The 26384-nt window shown below is 40.1% G+C and overlaps 1 protein-coding gene across 1 annotated transcript in view; it reads right to left on the bottom strand.

Annotated features, from left to right (window-relative positions):
* syde2 (synapse defective 1, Rho GTPase, homolog 2 (C. elegans)) overlaps positions 1-26384 on the bottom strand; it is a 61872-nt gene that overhangs the window by 9969 nt on the left and 25519 nt on the right. Inside the window, exons 4-7 of the mRNA XM_077584749.1 lie at positions 24007-25139; positions 15382-15508; positions 2835-3016; positions 1797-2028 (exon numbers count right to left, since the gene is read on the bottom strand). Of these exons, the coding sequence (XP_077440875.1) occupies positions 1797-2028; positions 2835-3016; positions 15382-15508; positions 24007-25139 (1674 nt within the window). The remainder of the gene's footprint in view (positions 1-1796; positions 2029-2834; positions 3017-15381; positions 15509-24006; positions 25140-26384) is intronic.

A 26384-nucleotide genomic window follows, 5' to 3' on the forward strand; every position in this document is an offset into this window, starting at 1 on the left:
TTGATTGATAAACGTTTTCTTCATCAGCAGAAAAGTTCCTGCTTATTTTTTTGGGGCGCCGAGTGCCAGGGGTCGTTTGGATAGTATCCATTTCTTTCGCCGACCCGGAAGTAAACAAAAAGAGGAAATGTGGGATATATTGGTGTTAAGCAGTGACGTAAACGGCACAGTTAACTTTGACGGTGCCGTTAACAAATAGCGTGACTAACCGTGTTTTGACCAACACATATTTAACGACCGGGTTAGTTAATGGCAGGTTAAGAATTTAACAGCCGGTTAGGGGTTAAACAGTGGTTAAAATAACCAAGAATTGAACAACTGGGCCTAGCTAGATCGGTCAAATTAAACCTTTTTTTTGGTAAATTTGACCAATTTGTTTTTAGGTTGCAGAAAGTTCCTTTTAAGACTTTTCTTTTTGCAAAAGCCTTTTGCTAGGCTTTTTACTTTTTTACTCTGTAGCACTTTGAAATTGTTGAAATATAAAGTGCATTACAAATAAAATTTCTTCTTATTATTAATATTATTAAAATCTCTGCAACAATACCAAACTGACAACTATGAATGAAATTTCCTGTCCTGGTACGATTGATAATACACCACATCCGAAAGTGTGATCATTAATAGTCTAATATTTGACTTTTTTTTTCAGTTCCACTGATCCAATGAGCTGTTTTATAAGTTAAGTTAAAGGAGGAGTTTGCAGTCCCAAAAAACAAAAAAACATTGTCATTTTCGTTAAAACTGTCTTATACGACCTAACTGTAGAATATTAAAACGATCTTGAAACACTCAGAAGTGATTTAAGGGCTTTTTTCTGCTGGCTTTCAGCACATGTTGTGAATGTGATGCCCACAAGTGGAGACTTTTTGATTGACACACCACCGTGTTGTCTGTTGGACCTTTGTCCGCGTCCTGTTTGGAACATTTAAGCAAATATGCGATAACAGATGCATTACGGCTAGGCGTAGCAAAACGCCAAAAGAAGGTCTCAGCTTGCATAAATTCCGAAAGGATGAGAAATTGAGGAAACTATGGACCCCCAGAATAAAATTCATCCACACAAACTGCAATGGACCTAGCAAGATGAGTGTAATTAAATTTGCATCACGCATTCCATAATTCTGACTTGGAAGATGAAGTGTTTTGGTTGGAGTTTGGAAGAAAATGGCTTACGTTAAACACGTCAACGAAAATGGTGACCAATAGTCACCAAAGTTCCTACGCACATTCCTACTCATGTCCACTTCCATCTGTGAAAATATACCAGGCCATTTGATTTGGGGTTTTATGAGAATTAATTGTGAGCTCCTATGAATAGTGTATTATGCATATGCAGTTATTGTGTTTATGCAGGTCAGGAGGTCATTGTGTTATGAACGTATAGTATCATGAATATACAGTTACTATGATCATTGTGATAATGTAAACATTTGTCCAGTTGCTATGCAGTTGCTATGTTCTTTATGATGATGAATTTGTCTGTTGCTGTGCAGTTATGATGCTGCTGTATTATGTTTATGCAGTTATAATGTTTCTTGTGATGCATATTGATAACCTATTGAATTGTATTTTAGATATTAAGTTAGGATGGTAGAAAATTTCCTACAGCTCAACCAGGACAAAACTAAGGTTCTAGTAATCGCTTGTGAAGGTCAGAGAGACTACGAAACGTACCAAAACTACGAGACAAAATATATACATATTTTTGTATATAGACTCTGGAACATTTCCTCTGTGATAAACATTCTATATAGTACAGAATATTATTTATAGACACAAACATATTAAATAATTACCTGGCCAGAGCTGCAGCAAGTAGTGCAAGACTTCAATGTGCTTCTTGAAGTGCAGTGCACTGGCTAATTCCTCTGAGTCGATGAAGACTCGGTTGGTGTGACAAGACGCCTCCTGACGCTGGCTGAGCAACACAGGGCCAAAACACACCGCCAGGTTCTGACATGTCATTTTGTTTACTTCCTGGTGGGATGCCACCAACTTGAGGTGGTCAAGAAGCTTCCGCAGTGTCATCTGATACAGAGAGCAAGACAGGTCCTTGTTATGATTAGCAGTTGGAGGGGTTCCACTGGTACAGGTAGCATGGATAGCCATAATAATACTTAAGAAGTTCACGTTTAGTTTTCATGAGGGAAAATCAGGTCCCCCACATGAAAAGTTCAACACAATATTGTCATCTTTTAACTCATTCACACCCAGCCATTTTCACTGAAGCAACCCCCTTCGCTGTTTTACTGTATTTGGGCTGACCCACACAATATTGTGTGCTATTGCAATAAAAACATGGGACCTACCAAAAGAAAGATTAGTCATTTCTTTCATCAGGAAAAAAAAAGTATATTTCTATCTGTTTCCGTTTTGCAGCAATTAGCATTAGAATATAGCTAAGTTTCATCCTTATTCACAAACCTGTTGAAAACACTGGGGAAAAGAGCTTGTTGCAACATGGCCCTGGTTAATCTCGTATACTCTGCTGCCACCTGCTGGTCGTTTTTGTAAAAACTACCATTGCTTCAAGCATTCTCTTCAGTTCAGAGGTTGCATCAAAGCCTTCTGTATGCTCTAGCATAAAAAAACATATAAACACGTCTTTGGGAGCATGGTAATATTTAAAATAGAACGTATTTATAGTTTTTTGGGGAGCAAATGAGTTAATAAAACATCACAATGAGATGATATCCCTAATGAAGTGTTAAGTGTGGCGCCCACAATATAGTAGAATTTGGCAGTGAAGCAAAAGCCTGAATTTTGGAAGTAATCACATTCATTATTATCATTATTATCGTTTTCAAATTCATTAATGAAAACATTTTCCTCACCCGCTCCACTTCCGAAAGGTTCTCTAACAGGCTGACAGTGTGTTCTGCGTCGGCGTGGTCGTTCTCACAACCCGCTGCCCCCATCCTCAGAGGTCTGGTGGCCATGGAGTCCAATACTGCCTCATACAGCTGCTTGGTGATCAGCGGGTAGGGTAGCTCTCGTAGGTAGTCCTTTAATACGCCTGTCAGTTGGGCAATAAAGAAAATTTGTGTTGTAGTCATAGGGACTGGTTTGGGTTTGAGTTTATTTGAACATAAAAAAAGAATAAAAACAAAGCAAAAACAATAACATTAATAAACATACAACAACAAAATAAAATAAAATAGCTACAAAACAGGCAAAATTCAACAAAGCGCACCTAACAACGATTTTCTATGTTTAAAAGGGAGTGGGAAGAAGTCGCAAGACTTCTCCATATTTTCTTAGTTTCCATCAATGGTAAATAAATAAAAAATACAAAAATATATTGCTGAGGATAACAAAAGTAACTAATAATGAACCACTCCATAATAATAATGTAAAATAAATACTCAGAGAGCTCATCATTTTAAATCCACAGAAAAGATACAACCTAAATCCAAAAAGCCAACAATAACAAAACACAAGTCACAAACCATAGTAAACATAAATATGTACTCAACAAATCAGCAACACTCCTATCACTTAGTGGTTGTCTACCCCCTCCCATTCCCATGTATCTCGTAAATAAATAACTTTTATATTTAGTTTTAAATTGATTTATATTTGTACATTGTTTTAAGTTCTCACATAGTAATAATTTCACCCCACAGAATGATATACAGAACCTTCTCTTGTTTGTTCGAATAATATACATTTTTAGATTTTTTCCCCCTCTTAATTTATAACCCCCATCTTTCTCTCGAAACATGTTTTTGAATATTTTGTGGTAACATACCATTTTTAACTTTATACATAACCTGTGCTGTCTGAAAACTCACTATAGCAACAAATTTTAAGAGTTTTGACTGTAAAAATAGTGAGTGTGTATGATCCAGATACCCAACCTTATGTATGATTCTTATTGCCCTTTTTTGTAGTTGTTAATGAACTAATTGAACTTAATTATTAATAATAATTTAATTATTACCCCAATTTTCAACGCAGTAACTAAAATATAGTAGAATTATGGAACAGTACAAAATGCGGAGCGAATTATAATCAAGTATAATTTTGACTTTATTCAATACTGCAATGCTTTTTGATAATTTGGTATGCATGTGTTTAATGTGTGGCTTCAAACTAATTTTCTCATCTATTATGACACCCAAAAATGTATTTTCCTGAACCTTGTCAATCTGCACCCCATCAATCTTTATTTGTATTTGTACATTTGTTGTTCAATTCCCAAAAAACATGAATTTTGTTTTATGTAAATTTAATGATACTTTATTTCTGTCAAACCAGATTTTCATTTTTTTCCATTCTTTCAGTGATTTCATTCAATAACTCATTTAAATTTTCCCAAGAACAAAAAATATTGGTGTCATCCACAAACAAAGCCAGTTTCAGAACATCCGATACCTTACAAATGTCATTGATATACAAAATAAACAATTTGGGGCCCAAAACAGACCCTTGGGGCACACCACATACAATATGCAAGTAGGATGAAGATAGATCACCGAGTTTCACATACTGTTGTCTCCTATGTAAATAGCTCTTAATCAAGTCTGACACAATACATCTAATGCCATATCGTTCCAGTTTTTTAATTAATATATCATGGTTAATTGTGTCAAAAGCTTTCTTGATATAAATACATATTCCAAGAGCATACTTTCGCTGATCAATAACACTTGTTATTTCTTCAATCGCTTCTGTTATTGCCAGTGATGTTGATCTGCCTGCTCTGAAATCATACTGTCTGTCAGAGAGTAATTTGTGCTTTTCTATAAATGCATCCAAACAATTATTAAACTGTTTTTCTAGGATTTTTATTTTTATATTTTCTTGATATATTATCTCCCAAGCTCATTCTTAACTGCTTCTATTGTTTATGTTTTCTGTTTACCTGTTCTTATACTTTTGATCATAGATAATAAAAACTGGTAGATGATCACTGTTTTCATTAATCAGTATACCACTTCTTATTTTGTTTCCCCATTTCATTAGTATAAATATTATCAATTAAAGTGGCACAGTTGGATGTAATCTTGGTGGGTCGAGTTATCTTTGGAAATAAGCCCAAACTGTACATTGCGGTGAATTCATTCCTTATTTTATGTCTATATGGGTATGGGTTAATATATCAATGTTGAAATCACCACAGATAAAAACAACTTTGTCACTCGTATTTAAAACCATACCCTCCATCCATTCTGTGAAAGTATCAATCTTTGTATCCGGTGCTCTGGATAAACCAGTGACAATAACATTCTTATTTTTTTCCTTTCGAATGGTTATGCATTCAAATAAATTATCACATTTGTCATATCATCTAAGACTTTGAATTTCAGGTTTCTCTCTCTCTCTCTCTCTCTCTCTCTCTCTCTCTCTCTCTCTCTCTCTCTCTCTCTCTTTCTCTTTCTCTCTTTCTCTCTCTCTATATATATATATATATATATATATATATATATATCCACTCCTCTGCCACTTTTGTTATTCCTGTTAATATGCCTTAGTTTATAACCTTCCAACTCAAAGTCCATCCCTATTTGCATCATGACCCGAGTTTCTGATATTACAATAATACTGAATGGTTGTGTGAATGTCTGTAAATATTCTTTAATGTGATTGAAATTGGCAGCAGCATTAGCAGGGAAGCCCAGACAGCCGTCTCCTCAGCCACTTCAACCAGCTCCTCCAGCGGGATCCCAATGCATTCCCAAGCCAGCCAAGAGACATAGTCTCTCCAGCGTGTCCTGGGTCATCCCTGGGGCCTCCCGCCGGTGGGATATGCCCGGGGCACCTATGCAGGGAGGCATCCAGAAGGCATCTGAACCAGATGCCCGAGCCACCTCAATCGGTTCCTTTCAACGTGGAGGAGAAGCGGCTAGAATGACCAAGATTCTCACTCCATTTCTGAGGGAGAGCCCGGACACCCTGCGGAGGAAACTCATTTCGGTCGATTGTTTCCAGGATATTGTTCTATCGGTCACGACCTACAGCTCGTGACCATAGGTGAGAGTAGGAACGTAGACCAACTGGTAGATCAGGAGCTTCGCCTTTTGACTCAGCTCGGTCTTCACCACAACGGACCGATACAGAGTCTGCATCACTGCAGATGCTGCACCAATCCCTCTGTCAATCTCCTGCTCCATCCTGCACTCACTCGTGAACAAGACCCCAAGATACTTGAATTCCTCACTTGGGGCAGAACTCCTCCACTTGGAGATCTCATCCCAGAGAGGGCACTCAACTGAGGACCATGGTCTCGGATTTGTAGGTGCTGATTTTCATCCCAACAGCTTCATACACTCAGCAAGCATGCAAAAGCAACCATTCTGTATCTGGGAAATGGTTGAAGTCAGTGACTACATTTACATACAGTCAATAATTTTATCCTTTTCAAAACTCAAATATTGGCGATATTCGGGTTTCAAAAAGCCAAGTAAACACGTGTTTTTAAAGACCCCAACCCAAATTTGGTCATAAAAAAGGTGATCGGGGTACCACTACCTGCTTTGAAAAGAGCATTGGTTTGTGTTCTGCGCGTTAACTATTTGCAAGTAATCTTGGTCTTTTGAGTACAGGAACTAATTGTATTGTCGGCCATCTTATGTTGCCACTCACTAAGCAAGCTTAACTTGAATGAATTGATTTCGCCGCAGCATTTTCAGGTTATTTTCTGTCTCTAAGGCACAAATACCACAGTGTGTATATATCCACCCACACACATATTCATGTATATAAATCTGTGTGTCTAGTGTACAACACACCAGAAATAAACAAGCAGACGTAAAACAAACATGGCGACGCAGGAGAGGCCCACACTTTTGGCTGAATGGAAGTCGGGCAAGTGAATAACTCTACTGTCAATTCAACTATCCCCATCATCATTTATCAAATCAGTTAATATCCATCAGCTAAATTTAATCAAAGATGTGACTGTCTTGTGGTATTCAGGTTATAGCTGAGCATTGCTCTGAATTATTTAATGATTCAAAGTGCTTCCTGATGACCAAATGTCCATTGCATACCTGAATGTGTATGTGGTCTACTTGTTGGTGTGGTGTGCAACCAAATAGATACAGTAGACTCTGTCTCCCTCTCTGTTTTTTCACATTCGTTCCCAATGTAGTGACCTCATCTCCTGTTGGCTAATAAGGCTGCTGAAAATAGGAAGTTCTAAGTTTATCAATGCTGCATCCTAACTTCACATAACTTACTGTTTTGCCTTCTAGCAAAGGAAGCGGGTTCACCATTAAGTCACTGACATCCCTCAAGCTCAGTAAACATAACGAAGGGCACAATTTAACACGCTCATGGCTCACTTTTTTAATCCCAGTAAATCCCAGCTCTGTTCTTTATGAGCGCCTAAAGGTTACCATTTCTCACTGTGCTCTTTTTTGGTACTGATAGTCTCTCATCCTTGAATCGGCCAACATTAGGAAAGAATGTGTGAAATATATGCTAAAATATCAGCGAAGAATGTGAGTAGACATATTCAGGTCTCTTGCCTTCCCTTCTAATAGAAAGGCAGGTGTAAGTACTAGGCAATAAAGGATTAGTAAGCGAAAGAAGAATCTAGATTTAGCTCCCAGTAGCGCTCTAAAGTATCTGATGAGCTTTGCATTTGGATTCTGCACAGAGGCAAAATGTAGACTGGAACAAATTCACAATGACACCATCACACTTGGATTAAAGCAAACCAAAATAAATAAATAACGTGAATGAAAATGTTGTATGCTTAAAATGACTGCGGTCAATTAACCCAAATTTTGCAGTGCAGTGGGATGCACACTGATTCTTTTTCAATAATATTGTACATGACAAGTTCATATCTTGTCCAAATGGGGGGTGTTTTCAAACAAAATATTAAGGCAGAAAAAGCGTGATAGAAGCATTACAATAAAAATAAGTGTGGACAAGAAAGAGGATTTACCCTCAGATAAAAAAAAAAGAAAGAGTCAAATCATGTGGATTCCAGGCATGAAACCGGGATTAAGAAGGTGAGAATTATACAACCACTCTAGGGAAGTCTGGGGCAAATTTGGAATATCTCACATTTAAACACATCAATTAAAAATTAAAAGACATTATCAACGTATAATAATTTGTCCATACAAGGTGACATTATGCTGTATAATCAGGGTTGGAAGACAATTTTTAAAATAATAAAGTGACAACCTTTTGAGAACTTTCCAACATAAATTTATGCAAGTGAATAAGGTTTACAAATCTTTATCAGAAATGTGGTTAGACATTAATTAATTGGCTGCTTTGCTCTTCTTGGTTTCTACAGCGCTAGCAAATTTGCTATGCCTTGTGGGTTTTGAGTAATCTTACTGACAGACAATCAAACAAACATACATGAGTGAGAACAAAAACACCTTGTCAGATCAGAGGTACAGTACAAAGTGCGAGATTTGCAATCGTCACACAGCAATAACAAAAGGACTTTTTACTGATCAGAACTGGAACTCCTTACTGTTAGAAAGCAACCCCCCCGCCCCACTGAGTGAACACACTGCGACTGCGCATTCCTGAGGAATGCAGTTGGAGCGTTGAAGAAAAACAACACATTCAAACAAGCGTACTGTCAGCTTGATGGGCACTCTGACAGCTCCAAGAGAGCAAGTCAAATTTTAACAGGGCTTGAGGCAAACATGTACTTTAAACTTCATAAAATGCCCCACTATTAGCATGTCCTTGGTGCCTTGTGAGTGCATACAGGTGATGTTGTGGCATGTTTCAAAATGTTTTTTCTCACATTCTTCAATGCTTCTGTTTTGGTTATCTTGGTCATGTTAGGTCGGAAATCTGGTATGAGGAGAATCGTGATAAGGAGTCGTAAACATTCATTCTGTGAAGACAAACAGATTTCTCAAACAGATTACACGGAAATGCTTTGTGGACATTGTCTGGCTTCTTGTTATCAATCTGGATTTAGGCTGTGAAGATAAAATGTATTTTTTAATCACAGGACAGGAATCTGACTTAAGGGTTGTCCATTGGCAAATCCGTTAATTTGGTTACAGGAGTGTACAATCCAAGTGCAATTCAATGCGCACGTGTACTACAGTGCTTCGAGAACACAGCCACAGAAATAAATCATTAGCCTACTATGAGTCAGTGTGTGTGTGTTTACTTTTGTGTTTCAGGCCTTGTTAGCGCCTGACACACACATAATGCAAGTGCTTAAACACGCTTTTGTTCATACACACCAACACACAAGGTTATGGACTCAGGGGCGAACAGGTGTGTTTTCCTACAGGTGCTTGACTCTCGCAGCCAAGGAGACAAATCAGTATTTATCTGCTTGTTCACAATCAAAGTGTTTGGGCTATAGGTTTGACCCAGGTACTTCATTAATGAATCAGTGGATGAACTAGACCAGTGAACTAGTGTTAATTCTATCAGACATTTTTAACTCATTCACTCCCAGCCATTTTCACTGTAGCAACCCCCTTCACTCCCGGCTCTTTTGCTGGATTTTGACTGATTTTGCAAGGCCCACAGACTATTGTGTTCTATTGCTATAAAAACCTACCAAAAGAAAGATTAGAGTATCTTCTTTCATCAGGAAAAAAAGTACATTTGTATCTATTACCGTTTTGAAGTAATTAGCATTAGAAATTAGCTAAGTTATATCATTATTCACAAACCTGTTAAAAACACTGGGGAAAAGAGCTTACAGCATGGCCCTGGTTGATCTCGTATACTCTGCTGCCACCTGCTGGCTGTTTTTTGTAATAACTACCATTGTTTTAAACAACCTCTTCAGGTCAGAGGTTGCATCTGTCATGTTTCGGTTTTGTAGGGGTTGGGGTTTTGTTTATTATGGGTGTGTTTGTTGTTTTTGTCCGTAGTTGGTGTTTGTCATGTGTTCCTGATTTATCCCCTTGTCTCGTTATGTCTGATCACATCCACCTGTGTGTTTCTTCCCTTCCCAGTGTGTGTGACCAATCAGTGCCCTCAGCCTATTGTGTTCTCCAGGTATGTTTCATTGGTGTTGATATCAAGATTATGTGTGGAGGTTGTGCATGCATTTTCGTCCAAGTCAAGTCCTCGTCTCAGTAAGTCATCTTCGTCTCAGTCTAGTCACCATCGTCTTCGTCTAGTTCTCTCAGTCACTGTCCGGTTGCCCACGTCACCTTCAAGTCGCCCAAGTTCTGCCAAGTTGCCCACGTTCTGCCAAGTTGCCCACGTTCCGCCAAGCCAGCCACAATCAAACCAGCCTCCTCTCGTCCAGTCCAGTCATGGTGACCAGCCTCCTCTCGTCCAGTCCAGTCATGGCGACCAGTCTCATCTCACCCAGTCCAGTCATGGCGACCAGTCTACCCCGTCACATCCAGTCCAGTCATGTCACGTCCAGTCCTTGTCCACTCACCTGTCTCTACATGTTTTAATAAAGTTCCTCACATAGCTCTCCATTCCTGTCTCCTTGTTGTTTCTCCCCGCATTTGAGTCCACCCTCTGGCAACCATTCACAATTATCATGACAGCGTCAAAGCCTTCTGTATGCTCTAGCATGAAAAAACATGAAAAACGCATGAATATGTTTTTGGGACCATTGCAATATTTAAAATAGAAGCTTTTTCTATGTTTTTGGGAGCAAATTAGTTAAATTTACGGTAGTCTTGGTTTTAGTCCAGTTTCAATCGCGCTTCTTAGTTTTGATCACAACCTCATCCATTTTTTTGTCAACTTTTACCCGATAAATATAGCATTTTAGTCTTTTTTTAGTCCAAGAAAACTTAATTTTATTTGTTTAGTTTTTTTAGTTTTAGTCAGGACAATTTTTCAAAATTATATAATTTCGTCTCGTCTTTGTTCATGAGCTAAAATGTCCATTGATTATAGTCCAGTTTGTATTAAGTGAAGTACATTTTCAGCTAATCTTTATTAGTCAATAAAAACGCATATTGATTTAGTCCCGTTATTGTTTATTAATGAGCGTTTTACTCTAGTCAAGTTTTCGTCCGGTGAAAAATGTGTGTAGATGTGATTGTCAAGTCATGGGAAATTAATGAATCAGTGATTGAGCTAGACCACTTAGTCCCCTTGAATCGTAACTATTCAACTTAATATCACATTCTGAGCTATTAACTGATTGCATATTTGTGTAAACATGACCTTGGGGAAGGTCTGTTCAAGAAATTGACTGTGTCCTACTGCGGAATGCAAGGACCGTGCCTGGAAGAGTTTGCAGTGGAATAAATTGACGGAGACCTTTGAGCTCAACTCCATCACAGCAAACAGCAAAGATGGCAACTGGTCTCCGAGCAGAGCTGCAGCATAACATAAAGGTCTATCTCTAAGTCTGAGGTGCTCACCTCTACGATGGGAATTCCAAAATCTTTTTCCAGAAGAGTGGATATTGGTTTAGAAACTACCTACTAACTACTACATATTCCGAATGTACTTCCATTTCACTTCCTGGAAGTGTAATGGCCAGTTGGGCCTTTATGGTCTTTACACAATCACAGAGCCCAAATTGAAAACCTTAACTTGTTGCTTTATTCCCACTTTGCTAATGGCAGGAACAACCTGTATCAGGTCAAAACTATTTCAGTGTTGCAATTGTGCCACCAAACACTACAAGGCACATAATGCAATGGGGCACATGGCTACCTTTAACCTCTTGTTTAAACAAAGTGGAAGGTCACTCCCCTTGTCAGTGCTCTAGTCAACACCGCGGCTGGGGAACAAACACGGGTTTGTTCTCTATCCTGCTCCCCTCCCTTAAATTCTGCACGCCCCCACAGAACTCTTTTGGGTGGGGGGTGTTTGGTGTCAGAGGGGATGTGTGTCCCTTCCTCGTCCTCTGACACGTCAAAAGCCCAACGTTGTTGTGTCTTCGTATTTTCCGCAATCCCAACAACTCCAAGCTAATTTCAAACCTTGGTAGAGTGGTGCACTTCCACTACATGTACACTCATCAGAGATGCCTAAATGTACATTTATAAGTTAAGAACTTTTTGGGACAGCCACGCAAGCCTGGAGCGCTTTGTAAACAGGTTGCCTGAATCCCTGGCCTGCTCTGGGTTCAGCTAATCCCCCATGCATGAGCCAAATACCATCTGTGTTTATTCGGCAACAAAGGAGGCACTTGTTAATGACTTTCCATGTCTTCACTGGCGTACTGCTGAGGGTGCGGGGAAAGAAAGAAAGCAGGCTATGGAAAAGACTCGTCAGATTGGGCAAATTAAAGACCACTTTTTATCGCCAATACCGCTAATAACGTTTTAGGAGCATGACTTATGGAACACAGAGAGCACCATTACAAGGGTAACTGGTTAAATCAGTTCCTCATCAATGGAACGCATTTTCTAAAAAAGTTTTTAATTATTTGGTAGTGTTAAAAACGTTTATTTGATTAACTGTGCATGAGTTCCCCTCATTTGGAATTGGCATAGAAAACCGTGCTTGAAAAGCTTCTTCAAAACTTATCCAACAAGTTGGAAGCATCATTGCAGTTTCCACCTATCAGGACTGGTTGGTTCAGTTGAATAATTTTATTTATAAAGAACCAAAATAACCGATAACTAATACGGTAGGGGTGGGAATTCTTGACTGTCTCACAATTCGCTTCAGAATCGATGTTTGATTCAGAACAATGTTTGATTCAGAACGATGATTCAAAATGATTTGCTTGACAATGATTTCTGCTTCGATTTATAGACGTGCAAAAAATCACCATGATCTACTCCAGTCTGACTCGCTAATGCTAATTAGCGTGCTACTCGCGACACTTTTATCACTCAAAAGAGTGCTATTCATACAAAACGCTTCAGGAATGTATACAGAGAAGCATCTTAACATTACTCACCGGCATATGCTCTTCCTACGCTACAAAAAAAACAACAACTTTTATTGGAATAACTTCATCCTGACTTTTTTTTTTTTTTTACAATTTAACAGTGTATCCCTAAATGGCTAAATCGGGTACAACATGAACAGCGCTCCCAATAAAGGCACACACAAACAAGGGCAAGACAGTATAAAATAATTTACATAAAATACATTTTTGGACATTTAAAATCAATTCTAAATCGTACTAAATGAGAATCGCAATTCTTATAAGAATCGATTTTTTGGCACACCCCTATAATACGGTAAAACCAAGACGCACTGCGCTTCTAGACTGAAACCAGCATGAACATGGAGCACGAAAGTGCAAATCACGTTGGCAACACTTTTTGTGGTACTTTGACTGAAATGTGCTTGTGATTTGAAACAATGAAGTGCCACGCACTGAGCATGTTTTGCAAGCTTTGGCTTGAACTCTGACCCCTGGATAATCCTTTTCACTAGCTCCGCTTTCAAATTAGCAGTGTGACAAGCCAGTGCTCTCAGCTCATCCCCTGGCTTACTCAGTCAGACTTTCTTAAGTATATGTTCACACAAATATAAATTAGAAGCTATTTACAATCCTGAAACAACAGTTGAGGAATTGTATAATAAAGTGAAGCAGTGACATTTGCTTTCCTTCCCCCAGTTGCTGCCCTCTTCCACTCATCCAAACTCTTCTGCAACTCGCTTGGCAGAGCAAATTCAGGCAGCGAGCAAAAACCAACAAACCGCACTGGTGCTGGCCCTTTTTTTTTCGAACCTGCTCAACTGTTAACTGTGTTTTTTGCCCTGCCATGCAAATGCATGTGGATCAAAGCGGACATGATAGGACAACGCCTATGCGGGGCCTCTTCCTAAAACCAACAGCGGCTCCAAAATGAACAGGGGGTTCCATGGTCTCTTCCTCTTTTTGTTGGCAGAAAAATAATGAGTAAGTCACTTTCTTCTGCCCCCCCGCCACCACCCTTTGTCACACTGTAGCAGCTATCACTCAGTCCAAGTGACAATAATTTTAAATGTCTTGATAGAATAATTCATTAGATTACACGTTTGTTTTTTCTTCCACTTATATTATTGTAGTAATACTGAGCAAAGAAAGAAGAAAAATGTCCTGATTTGACTCAAATGTGAAGGGACAGTCGAGAACATGTAGCAACCTGACAAAGGAGGAATGACCAGAATGTACAGCACAGTCCGATAGTGACAGTGTGTGTGGGCCCTTCCCTCAGGCTCCGATATATACTGGTATGTTGACTCATGGAATGCTTTTACAGTAAACATCACACACGCGTGCTGACCTATGTGGTGCAAACAGGCTAGTTCAGACATGCTTTGTAGGGTTGGAAGTGTTTTATTTGTTGCACTGGGCGAGTACAACAACGTGCCCAGTTAAACTACTTGGTATAAGTCACCAATGTATATTTTATATCTGTAAATAAAAAATATGTGATTGGACTGTGTGTTATGTTGAATCATACTAAAGAGACACATGACTATAGTTTCATAGCATGTTTGTATTTGGCAATGTGATTGCTTTGCCTTTGCCCCTTTCCTTGTCCAAGACAAATATTGCCTTTGGAAAAAATGTAATCACATTTTTAAGTATTGAGCACAATACTAAGTTAAATTTACTTTAAAAATACTTATAGAATATTATCAAAACACGTCCATTTTTTTCACGTTTTTTTAAAAAAATAATAGATTTTTGGGATGTATGTATTCAGATTTATCCCAAAAACATAAAATTTTGTGGTATCAGGCGATTAAATTTTTTAATCGCATGACTTCAATAGTTAACTCACAATAAATCACAAATATTATATCTGTTCTAAATGTACAATAAAATGTACAATTAGATGTTTTTTTCTAAGTTGTCATACTCTTGTTAACATAAAAGTGGAAATAATGTTAAACTATTAGAAATATGGCTGAATCTTTTATTCATTGATACAGTAATTTCATAGTAATTCATTAAATTGAGTTTAAATTTTTTTTTTTTACTGTACTGTAAAAAACAGTGTGATTTGTGTTGAGGTAATTTTTCTGCCACTTGGTGGCATAATTGCTTTTGTAAGACATTGGTGACAGCTCAGTGCATTTTTCTTTTCATATTAAAAGCTAATCTTTAACATGAAGTAACTTGTGACATTCTGCACATTTTTTAAATTGTAAAATACAACTTGACCCCAATCTCTACAAATATTGCATGATTATTAAATTTATTACTGCAAAATTTTGACGTGCAGGTGTCTGCTGCGTTGAGACTGGAATTCCCCCAATACAAGCTTTCCATTAATCGCGCGTTAAAAACATTAGTGGCGTTAAAGGAACTTAAAATTAACTCAAAATTAACGCACTAATTTTGACACTTCTAATAAAAATGTAAAAAGATGACAAAAATTTACATGCTTTTTCACATAACAGCGACGATATTACAATGCTTCTGATTAAAACCACCTTTTATTTCTATTAACGGACTTTTCCCTTTTGTGTGTTATCAATAAGCTGGTGTTGATGGCATTATGTGGTGTTGGTGCACGGTGTTTGCCATCCCACTTTCTTGCTTACCTGTAATGACGTTGATGTCCGGATAGGTGTTTTCACACAGCTCCACAGCGTAACTGTCTCTCTCAAATGCTTCTCGTAGCTCCTTTTTTACAGCTGCAGAACCGCAAAGACGGTACAGCCCCACCACCTGCAAACACACCCCACACATGTGAAATTAGGTCAAGTAAACATACACTGCTCATGCAAGAGTCAAACAAAAGTACAGAGACATTTTCACAACCTAAGAGTGCAGCCTGAAGTCCTACTTCATCTAAGTGGCAATGCATTTGAAGGAGTGATGGGTTGATTTAGTAATATACTGTTATGTTAGGGCTGCTTGCTAAATGATGTTTCATTGAGAGAGAGTTTGTTAAAATACATGACAAGGCAGCACCAGACAGCAACAAATATTTTCTGATAGAACAAACAAATAATAATATGCATACCATAATTGTGGATGGTGCAGTACCGATACTGATACCCGGGGATTAATTCAAGGTATCAGTACTTGAGGCCATTTTACAATCAGCAATTAGAAATGAGATATTTGAATAAAAAAACTGCCATTTATTTCATGCAATTTTAAGGAACAATGGTCTTTTATTAAAATTCTGTCTTTTTTATGTATCAAAATACTACTGGTATCAATGCTTGGTATCGGTATGAGTGACGACTCATACCACAGCTCCACATATCACTCATAATGGTATCAATTCATTCCTAACAATAACGCAAACATTTTCAACAGGATATCTTTATTTAATACAAATCAATTGAAATGTTATGAATTAGTGTGCCAAAATGTGCTGATTCAACAAATTGAACATTGAACAAAGTGTTATCTGAATGACATCAATCTTGATTACATTTTCTCAATGTTTTAAAGCTGTTTGAAGTACTGTACTGCAGCGTTGACTAAATGTAGGCTACGAATCGCTGCATTACTACTAGGCTTTTAAAATGTGTACCTGTCCCGCAGTCTAACTTTCGATACAACTTTCTTTACTATATACTAATACGAGTATTGTTTTACAGAGCAACATGTAGATACAGTAAGGGTCACACTGCTTTTGAAACTGAGATCAAATTCTTGGAAACTGATAAATGTGAATGCTACATGAATAGAGCAGTGGTAAAGTGGTCATCTTGCAACCTTGAGGTTGTGGGTTCAATCCCAGGCAATTGTGACCATGTCGAAGTGCACCCAGACTTCCCTCTCCCCAGCCACTTCGACCAGCTCCTCTGACAGGATCCCAAGGCATTCCCAGGCCAGCCGGGAGACATAGTCTCTCCAGCGTGTTCTGGGTCGTCCCCGGGGACTCCCGCCGGTGGGACATGCCTGGAACACCTCTCAAGGGAGGCGTCCACGAGGCATCTGAACCAGGTGCCCAAGCCACCTCAACTGGTTCCTCTCAACGCGGAGGAGCAGCGGCTCGACTCTGAGTCTCTCCCTGATGACCAAGCTTCTTACCCTATCTCTAAGGGAGAGCCCGGACACCCTGCGGAGGAAACTCATTTTGGCCACTTGTATCTGGGATCTTGTTCTTTCGGTTCCGACTCACAGGTCGTGACCATAGGTAAGGGTAGGAACGTAGATCGACCAGTAAATAGAGAGCTTCACCTTTTGGCTCAGCTCCTTCACAACAGACCAATACAGAGCCTGTATCACTGCAGACGCTGCACCGATTTGCCTGTCGATCTCCCGCTCCATCCTGCCCTCACTCGTGAACAAGAGCCCAAGATACTTGAACTCCTCCACTTGGGGCAGGATCTCATCCCCAACCTGGAGAGAGCACGCAACCCTTTTCCGACTGAGCACCATGGTCTCGGATTTGGAGGTGCTGATCCTCATCCCGAACGCTTCATACTCTGCTGCGAACCGCCCCGTGAGAGTTGGAGATCACAGCTTGATGAAGCCAACAGCACCACATCATCTGCAAAAAGAAGAGATGCAATGCTGAGGGCACCAAACCGGTCCCCCTCAAAGCTTCGGCTGCGCCTAGAAATTCTTTCCATAAAAGTTATGAACAGAATCGGTGACAAAAGGCAGCCTTGGCGGAGTCCAACCCTCACTGGGAACAAATCCGACTTACTTCCGGCAATGCGGACCAAACTCTGACATCAGTTGTGCAGGGGCGTATCAGGGGACTAGGTACCCCATAATCCCGTAGCACCCCCTACAGGACCCCCCGAGGGACATGGTCGAACACCTTCTCCAAATGTTTTGTGGATTTGGAGAAGGCGTTCGACCGTGTCCCTCAGGGGGTCATGTATAAAGTGTATACATGTATACGGGTTGGGCAAACTCCTATGGACCCTCGAGGATCCTGCCGAGGGTGTAGAGCTGGTCTACTGTTCCACGGCCACACCTCCTCTCCAGCACCCCTGAATAGACCTTCCCAGGGAGGCTGAGGAGTGTGATCCCTCTATAGTTAGAGCACACCCTCCGGTCCCCCTTCTTTAAAAGGGGGACCACCAACCCGGTCTGCCAATCCAGGGGCACTGTCCCTGATGTCAACGCGATGTTGTAGAGGCGTGTCAACCACGAAAGCCCCGCAACATTCAGAGCCTTTAGGAACTCCGGGCAGATCTCATCCACCCCCAGGCCCTTGCCACCGAGGAGCTTTCAAAGTACCTCAGTGACTTCGACCCCAGAGATAGGAGAGCCCACTTAAGAGTCCCAAGACTCTGTTTCCTCAAAGGAAGACGTGTCGGTGGAATTGAGGAGGTCTTCAAAGTGTTCTCCCCACCGAAGTCAGTAGCACACCATCTCCACTATACACAGTGTTAACAATGTATAAAAGAAAAATATCAACATGTAAAACAGTATTACAAAGTATCAGCAAGTGCTTATATTTTCAAATGATCATTGCTCGGAAATCACAATGACTAATCACTGATAAGCTATTTTTTAGAACAGGCCAGCGGTCTATTCATTTGGACCTTCGGGGGCCCGCGGGCACCACTTTGTTTACTTCTGATTTCGGGTTTCAGTAATGTCTAATTCCAAGTATCACATTCCACTTCAAGTGAACCTGGGACAAACCCGAAACCTAAAAAAAAAATCCAACAGCTTTAAAATGAAAACATAAACCAATATCAAACCATCTATGTGCCCTTACCTAAGCCTCGAGAGAGTGAAAGTCTGCACAATTTTATCCCGACATTGACGTTTGATACTGAAACCAGGCACCAGTTGTCTTCTTATGTTAGGATTAAGGCGGGCTACTGACATACCATAATTTCTCCTACATGTGTCTGTCTGGTATAAGGCATGGCTGACCAACTGGTGTGGTTGCCCGAGCAACGTGTTAAGTCAGTGGGCTGTGAAAGCGGGTTGAACCCGGTTCCAAAAAAAAATAAAAAAAATTTCTATTTAAACCATGCTACTGCTCTTTCCAGGCTGTAGTTTAGAAGCATGAGAATGTCTCTCCAAGTCAAATTATTTCCAAAGCCACTGCGTTGAGCTGAACTGCTTTTTTTAAACCTCACACGAGTGGGAGAGACGAGGACAGATTAGCTGAGGATTTAGCATTGTGTGCAAGTAAACAGAAGTCAGGAGGCACAATGAACAACAAGTCCATTCAGAAAAAAAAAGATTGTGTAGGGGAGAGTGGCGCACAGGCGGGTAGCAGCTGTTAGCGAAAGAGGGATTGTACTCCATACACTGCGGCTGCCAAGCAACATGACAGGCAGGAGCAAGCCTGTATGTAGAATAGGGCCAACAAAACAAGTTTCTTCAACAAGCATTGGGACTCTTGGGAGGCTGCTGAGACCAATGATGGGATCAGAGGGATTTGTGTTTAGTCTGAAATCACTTTAATGACTGAACTATCAGTACCACAAAGGAACAAGGAAATGGGTGCTTGACTTTTGACTATTAATGGTCTTGACTGTGGGCCAAACGTAATTCCAACAAATTGTGGCTCTGTTCAGACACAGTATTAACATGCACCAAGAGTCACTAGAATGCATCTCTACTTGTGACTCAAAAGTATAATCTGATGGTCCACATATAATTACTAGAAACGCTTATAGGTACACTTGCGTAATTTCAAGAGATCAAATACTCCCTCAACAAAAATAGAATTTCCATGATTTTAGATGATCGCTTACAGTAGATGTATTTTTATTTGTATGTCACCAGATATTTTATGTATTTAGTAAGTGGATGAGTCAAATCTGAGTGATGGAGGGCTGATAAATTATAGTTTAATGCATCCATCCTTGTTCTATTCTTCTTAGCCAGTGCATGATCATAGCAGGTGCTGAAGCCTATCACAGCTGACATTAATTGAAAGGATGACTACACACTGGACTGGCTGCTAGACAAAGGACTATGGGGTAGATGGCACGGACTTCCGACTTCCGAAAGTCTGACACCTTCGCTGTTTCCAGTTACTGTTGCGACATTATAGACCGTGTCCCAATACTCGCACTGCCACCCTCGTGCCCCTCAACTGCTCCATTAATGGGTGTGTGCGTAGGGTGTCTTAGTTTTCCGAAGCACTCTGAGGCCCCGTCCACACGAAAGCCAGTTTCAATGTATCCTCACAAGTTTCTTACCGTTTAGGCTGTTCGTCCACACGATGGCGCGGTTTCGGAGCTTGAAACCGATCACTTTTGAAGCCAATCACTTTTGAAACCGGGCTCCAGAGTGGACAGATTTCTTAACGCGCCCCGTACGCGTCCGTCTGGACACCATAGGCAGGATACTCCTCCAGTGATGACGTAATGGTCGCAGCTCGATGACTACGCATGGTCGCAGATTGATAACGTATGCGCCAATTGTCGCGTGACTGCGCGCGAACCGTCAGTCTGTCAACAACAATGGCGGATAGCTGTGTCGTAGTCGTTTTGCGCAGCCTCTTTAGCTTGCTTATGCTTTTGCAGCAAAATGTTTTGCTTCTTTATTCCCATGTTCAACAAGCGGTGTCGTACTTGAATCACCCGCCATTGTCACTTCTCCTGTGTTTGTCTTTTTCATGTTGTTTTGATACATGCAAAGCCATGTTTGTTCTGTAGATTGCAATAAAGAAAAGACACAAAAGTGTTTGTCTTCTTCGCTGATTCTTCTTCTACGCTTTCCGTTAACTCCCTGTGGCTGCGCTACAGTGCCACTCCCGACTTGGCATTTACATTACAGTTGTTAAATGTCCTCAGCGTCTTCTTTTGGACACACACAAGTCTTGAAATGCTTCTGTGTGTACGAGATTTATTTGAGGAACGAAGCCAGCTTTGCTTCCATCTGGACAGGGCCTGAGACGGATTTGGAGAACTGAGATACCCTACACACTTTTTTTTGCCTTTTGCGTAGTGTTCTTTTACGTGTGGGTATGTATGTGAATATTTGTTATTTGAAGGAAAAACACTCCCAAAGTCGATGCTAACTTTCCTGTTACAATTCGTTTTTAGTATTAGCACTAGACTAGCAATGTTTTAAAAACAAAGCATGTTTTGTATTTAAATATACAGTGGATGTCATTCTTATTGTCGTGTGTTTAGTTTTACAATTATCTTCAACTGGGGTGTCATTAAACCGCTTAAAGGACACTTAGGGACAACAGAATAACATACGCTACACACTTGCTAGTTGTTAATGCTACGCAAGCAAAATGGTGCATTCAGGGTACTTTCACAGCGTCGGAAACGTCGGTTTTCTTCGATGATAACGTTTTAAGGGGAAAATAATCGTTTGTTGATTGTTTTGGCCGGTGTTTGAAGGACAATAACTGGCTGATTATAATCGGCGGCCGATTAATCGGTCGAGCCCTACACCACACTAACTGAGACCAAGACATTATCGAGACTAGAGTGTACCAAAACTGAGGCAAGACCAATACATTTTAAGTTTAATACCGAGACCAGACCAACACCATTTGCAACGAAAACAAATGTTGCTATGTTGTTATTGAAATAGTACAAAGAATCAAATCTAGGGAGCGTGGCCCTCCATGCAAGCTTATTTCCCTCTGCCTAATAGCACAGGCGCAAGTGCTCTTCATGACTTTGAACGTGTTTTTTACTCACTACTATGTGCACCCTTAACTGCCTTGTGGGGCAGTATGTACTGTACTGCTCTCAAGTAAAAAAGAAAGTATCTTAGATGGACATTAGGTGTTCATAACTTCAATGTTTGAGATAGGCATTACTGGACATTTTTTCAAAAGGCCCACAATAATCCAGCATTTTAAAAGCTTGTAGAGGCCTGAGGTCATGTGAATCTAAGTGACTCTGACTAACAGCTTGCTTCAAAGAGCTGCAAAATTATGTGTAAAACCACACTGCACTCTGTGTCCGCTCTTGCGTGTTTTAGTGACACAACATGCAGATTCCTATGGGATCTGGTCTCAACTCTCTTCTAGCCTCTGTCTGCCTATAGCCCAAGGGCTATCCTTTACTTGTTACTAGTACTACTTGATCTCTGAGTCATACTGACAGTCATACTGACTGAACACAATATTTTGGTAATTAAGACAGGAGCCAACTAGGGGCAGAGGGTAGGGATGAAAATAGAGACAGCCAAGAACAGGGCGGAATCACAATGAACCTAGACAAAGCAGAATGAATTACATAAACATAGGAAATCCAAGCAAACTGGAACCTCATAACAGTGCTACGCATTGTCCAAAATGTAAGTGAATTCATTTTACTATTTAAATACTGTTCTCTTTTCATTGACCCATTCACATAAATTCTCCACATTTGAAAAACAATTGATTTTAACAGTACAAATTTACGCATTTCATGGAAGATAGAGACTGTTTATTCATGAGCCAAAATTCTTATAATATATGTAACTCAATTAATCCATAGCAGGGGTCCCAAATCTCCGGGGCATGGTTCATTTGGTACCAGGCCACAGAGAATGGAGGACAAAAATATAACCACAACTTTGTTTGCCTGCAGCACAGCCAAATGACAAGAAAGAGAAAAATAATGCGTATTTCTGGCATTTAATTCACCCCAGTGATCCTACAAAGTGAAGCACACATCTAAAACTTACTGGAAAGCTTCTTGAAAAAGACAGAAAGCAAGCTCAATGACATGCAACAAGTAGAACCAAAGTTACATTTAAGAACAAAATAGCAAGACTGTTCAAAACAGCCTAAGAGTCCCAATGTTTGAAACCTGCTCTGACTGAAGTAGTGACTGTCATGATTGTCTACAATCACCTCCAGATAAGACTGCCATTCAGTGCCCCATTGATTCTGAAGTTATATTACAATAAACATGTACAGTATCACTGCTGTTTTTTTCCAGGAGCAATTGAAATTTTTGTAGCAATGTAATTACTAATTAGTAAAAACACATGACGGTTATTTGGTATTGTTTTCGCCACTGGTTGTTGTACAAATGATTAGTTGTTGGTTTATATGACTGAATGATTTCTTAATAAATTCTGTCATTTAATAACTTCTCGGGCAGCACGGTGTCTGGGCTTTAGCCTTCCTGGGTGGAGTTTGCATGTTTTTCTCATGCCTGCGTGGGTTTTCTCCAGGTACTCCGGTTTCCTCCCACATTCCAAAGACATGCATGGCAGGGTTTAAAAATGATGGCTTTATTATCAGCTAACAGGAGAACCATACGAGACATCATCACTAATGTTGGCCCCAGGCACCCGCTGCCCCTGGCATGCCCCTCTAGGGTGATGTTGTGAACAATGGCCAAACACTTTTACTGTCACTGACTCCTAATTAGAAGAAACATTGTCGTCTCTCTAGTCTCTCTCTGAACACTGCTGCTGGCTTTCATAGAGCACAAAAAATGTGCTGGGGTGGATGGTGAGTGTTAGATGATCACTTGACCCAGGAAAAACTCCACTAGTCCATCATCATCACATGAGCAGTTTCTTATGGCTTAATGCTTTTTTTCTCTCTGAATAACAAGAAATGACCTCAAGAAGCCGATCATGAAATGGAGTGCAGCTCCTTTTCCCAACCATCCCTTCCTTGTAACGTTCTGTGATCAACAGCCACAGGGCAAGTTACTCATTGCATTATACAGGACAGCTAATGTCCCTATTCTTCCTTGTTGCCTTATAAAATAGATTTATGTTTCCTGCTTTAGGCTACATGGAGTATAAGGACATGAACTGAGCTCGTATGCATCTTTATACACTTTAGTCCTTTTGATGAAAAGTGTGTTCAGTCATCCATCTGTTCATGGTAATCCACAAAGATTAAATCTAATAGACATTTGTTTTTGCATAGAAGGTAAAAATATGTGATTAACTCATTCACTCCCAGCCATTTTTACTGAAGCAACCTCCTTTGGTCTTGGCTGTTTTACTGGATTTTGACTGATTTTGCAAATTTCACAGAATATTGTGTTCTATAACTATTAAAACATGGATTATCTCTTATATTCTGCTGCCACCCACTGGCCGTTTTTTGTAATAACTACTATTTGCTTTAAGAGACCTCTTCAGATTAGAGGCTGCATCAAAGCCTTCTGTATGCTCTAGCATTAAAAAAGGATAAATACGTTTTTGGGACCATGGCAATATTTAAAATAGAATGTTTTAATACGTTTTTGGGAGCAAATTACTTAAAAGACATTTTAAACATCTGTTTTTGTAGTAAAAACGAGATTAAATTAATCTTGCTGAATTTGTACAGTTTGGATGCAAGAGTTTGGACTCACCTGGCAACCCCGTTTCTCGATTTCATTGATGCATTTGGTTATAAGCAGCGGCACCAAGAGTCCGGTGTCCTCTCTCTCCACCACCCGCCATGCCTCCACACCAAAGACTTGGGGCTCCCTGTTACCGCGTGGTCCTCCATCCAAGGAGTTCTGCCACTGCTCCATCAGGTTCAACTTGACATATATAAGGCCGCGAGGTTCCAGTTTGACTGCCAGCTGGTGGGAACGTATTACCCTGAAGAGTGCAGGTAGGACCACTGTACCGTGACAGCAGACACGATTTCGCCTTGGAGTAGGCTCCCAGCTGAACACAACGAGCTTCAAATGCTGGGCATTCTCCAGCTCGATGTTGAAGGTGTGGTCCATACCCAAGAAGGTAGTTCGACAGGTGAGGAGCGCAGTCCGTGCTTTATTAACTGAGTCCACTTGGATGGCGCAGTAGACGTCACGAGAGTCAATGCGAGGTGGTTTGAGGTCCTCAGCACCGTAAAAGTGCAGGCTCATCAGTCCAGAGATGTACTGGCTACATTTGGGCTGCTCTGTGAAGCAATAATGTCGGAAAGCGTCTATGTCCAAATCGGTACCATTTAGTTTGGAGCTTCCACTTGGTCCTTCTGTGTCCTTATATCTGCCTCCCTTGCCCTCAACAGAACTATGCTTCCCAGATTTAGCCACTAGCTCTGGTGAATCACCATCGCTTAAGTATCCACCTTTACTGGCAGATTTGGAGCTGCCATTGTTTTTCTTCTTATTGAAGCTGTGTTGCGTGGACACGCTGCTGTCCAAGTGGTAGCGTGAGATCACATTTCGACTGGCAAGCCCAGCACCAGATACAACCAATCGTTGAGGGCCTGAACTTTGGGAAGTGGCCTCAGACACCGTACCTGTAGCTCGAAGTGAATGGGATCTGGGCTCCAAATGACCACTTCCATTGCTGTTACTGCTGCTTTGACCCTTCACGCTGAGTTTCCGGCTCAGCTCTGGAAGCTTTTTCATCTTCATGGAAATTTTTCTGACTGTGCGTGGGGATTTGATCTTGTCGGGGAATGACCAGTTGATGGAGCTGCTTTTCTTAGTTGGGTTTGGGCTGGAAGGAGGGGAGAATCCAACACTATTTGGAAGGTCAGGAACATCTACAAAGACAATAAGATAATAAAGAGAAGTTAAAAAGGAGGCCTTTCGTATTGAATTTACATAATCATTTGGTAACACTAGCACTACACTGCTAATCCTACTGGATGATTGACAACTCAATCAACTTAAAATTCGACAAAACATTTTGCCTTATAAATTAAATAAATACCAACTAAACCCTTTGGAAGAGCATTCATCATGCACTAGGTTAATGACTAGCGTTTTTTGGCCCCCCGATACTAAATTTGATACCCAGTTTTGCAGTATCGGCCGATGCCGATACCATAACTAAGTTTTTTTTTCTCAACATGAAAAAGCTGTCTTGCCATTGGTTCAGAGCATTCAAGGGTCAATAGGATATCTTAGTTCGGCATGCAATGAACATGTCACACATCAGTGAATGTCGTGCATGAGCAAGACACAAGATGCTGCATCCAAAATCCTATATTAGCGTCAGAATGAATGGTATCGGCATGTTACTTGTTAGTACTCACCGATACCGATACCGCTGTTTTAATGCAATATCGGGGCCCCTGCCGATACCAGTATCGGTATCGAAACAACGCTATTAATGACCCATTACAACAAACAAGCCCATCCGGTGCAAGAAGTGGAAGGTTTCAGACTGGCCAAGGCAGGCTCCTGACTGTATCCATAAATAACATACAAGAATCTATAGTGAATGCTTGGAAAACTACCACAGGAGAATGCAAACTTTTGGTCAACATCAAGTATATTTAGTCTACAGAAGAAGAAAAAAATAATATTTTTGGAGAGATTTCTTTATTACCCTTGTGAGGAGAATTAATTCATAAGAAAAAAAGGGACACTCATTGACACATTTATACATTGAACCAAAGGCACTACATGAATTCACATTTTATTGTGGGAATGCTGCTTAGACAGATTGCAGTTCAATTTTTGTTTTTATTCATTTGGCATTTAACTACAATTAAAAATGTGTAATTTTCACTTAATTTATCTTTCAATTTCCTTCATAAGCATTCATTTTAGCATTCAGCTATTAACATTCAGCTTCCAACATTCCCACGCAATTTCTGCAGAAATTGCACTTAGTCTAGTTTATACAGCTGTTCATAAAGTTATATCTTAAACTAAGTAGTCCAACCTGTAAGGGTTACTTGGTTTATAGTAAGACAAGCAAAATAAGCAGATAATTGTCATTTAAAAACTGGGATTTGAACATCATCATTAATATTTTTCCACTGTCAATGACTACTGTC

The sequence above is a fragment of the Vanacampus margaritifer genome, chromosome 13, assembly GCF_051991255.1.
Source record: "Vanacampus margaritifer isolate UIUO_Vmar chromosome 13, RoL_Vmar_1.0, whole genome shotgun sequence".
NCBI lineage: Eukaryota > Metazoa > Chordata > Actinopteri > Syngnathiformes > Syngnathidae > Vanacampus > Vanacampus margaritifer.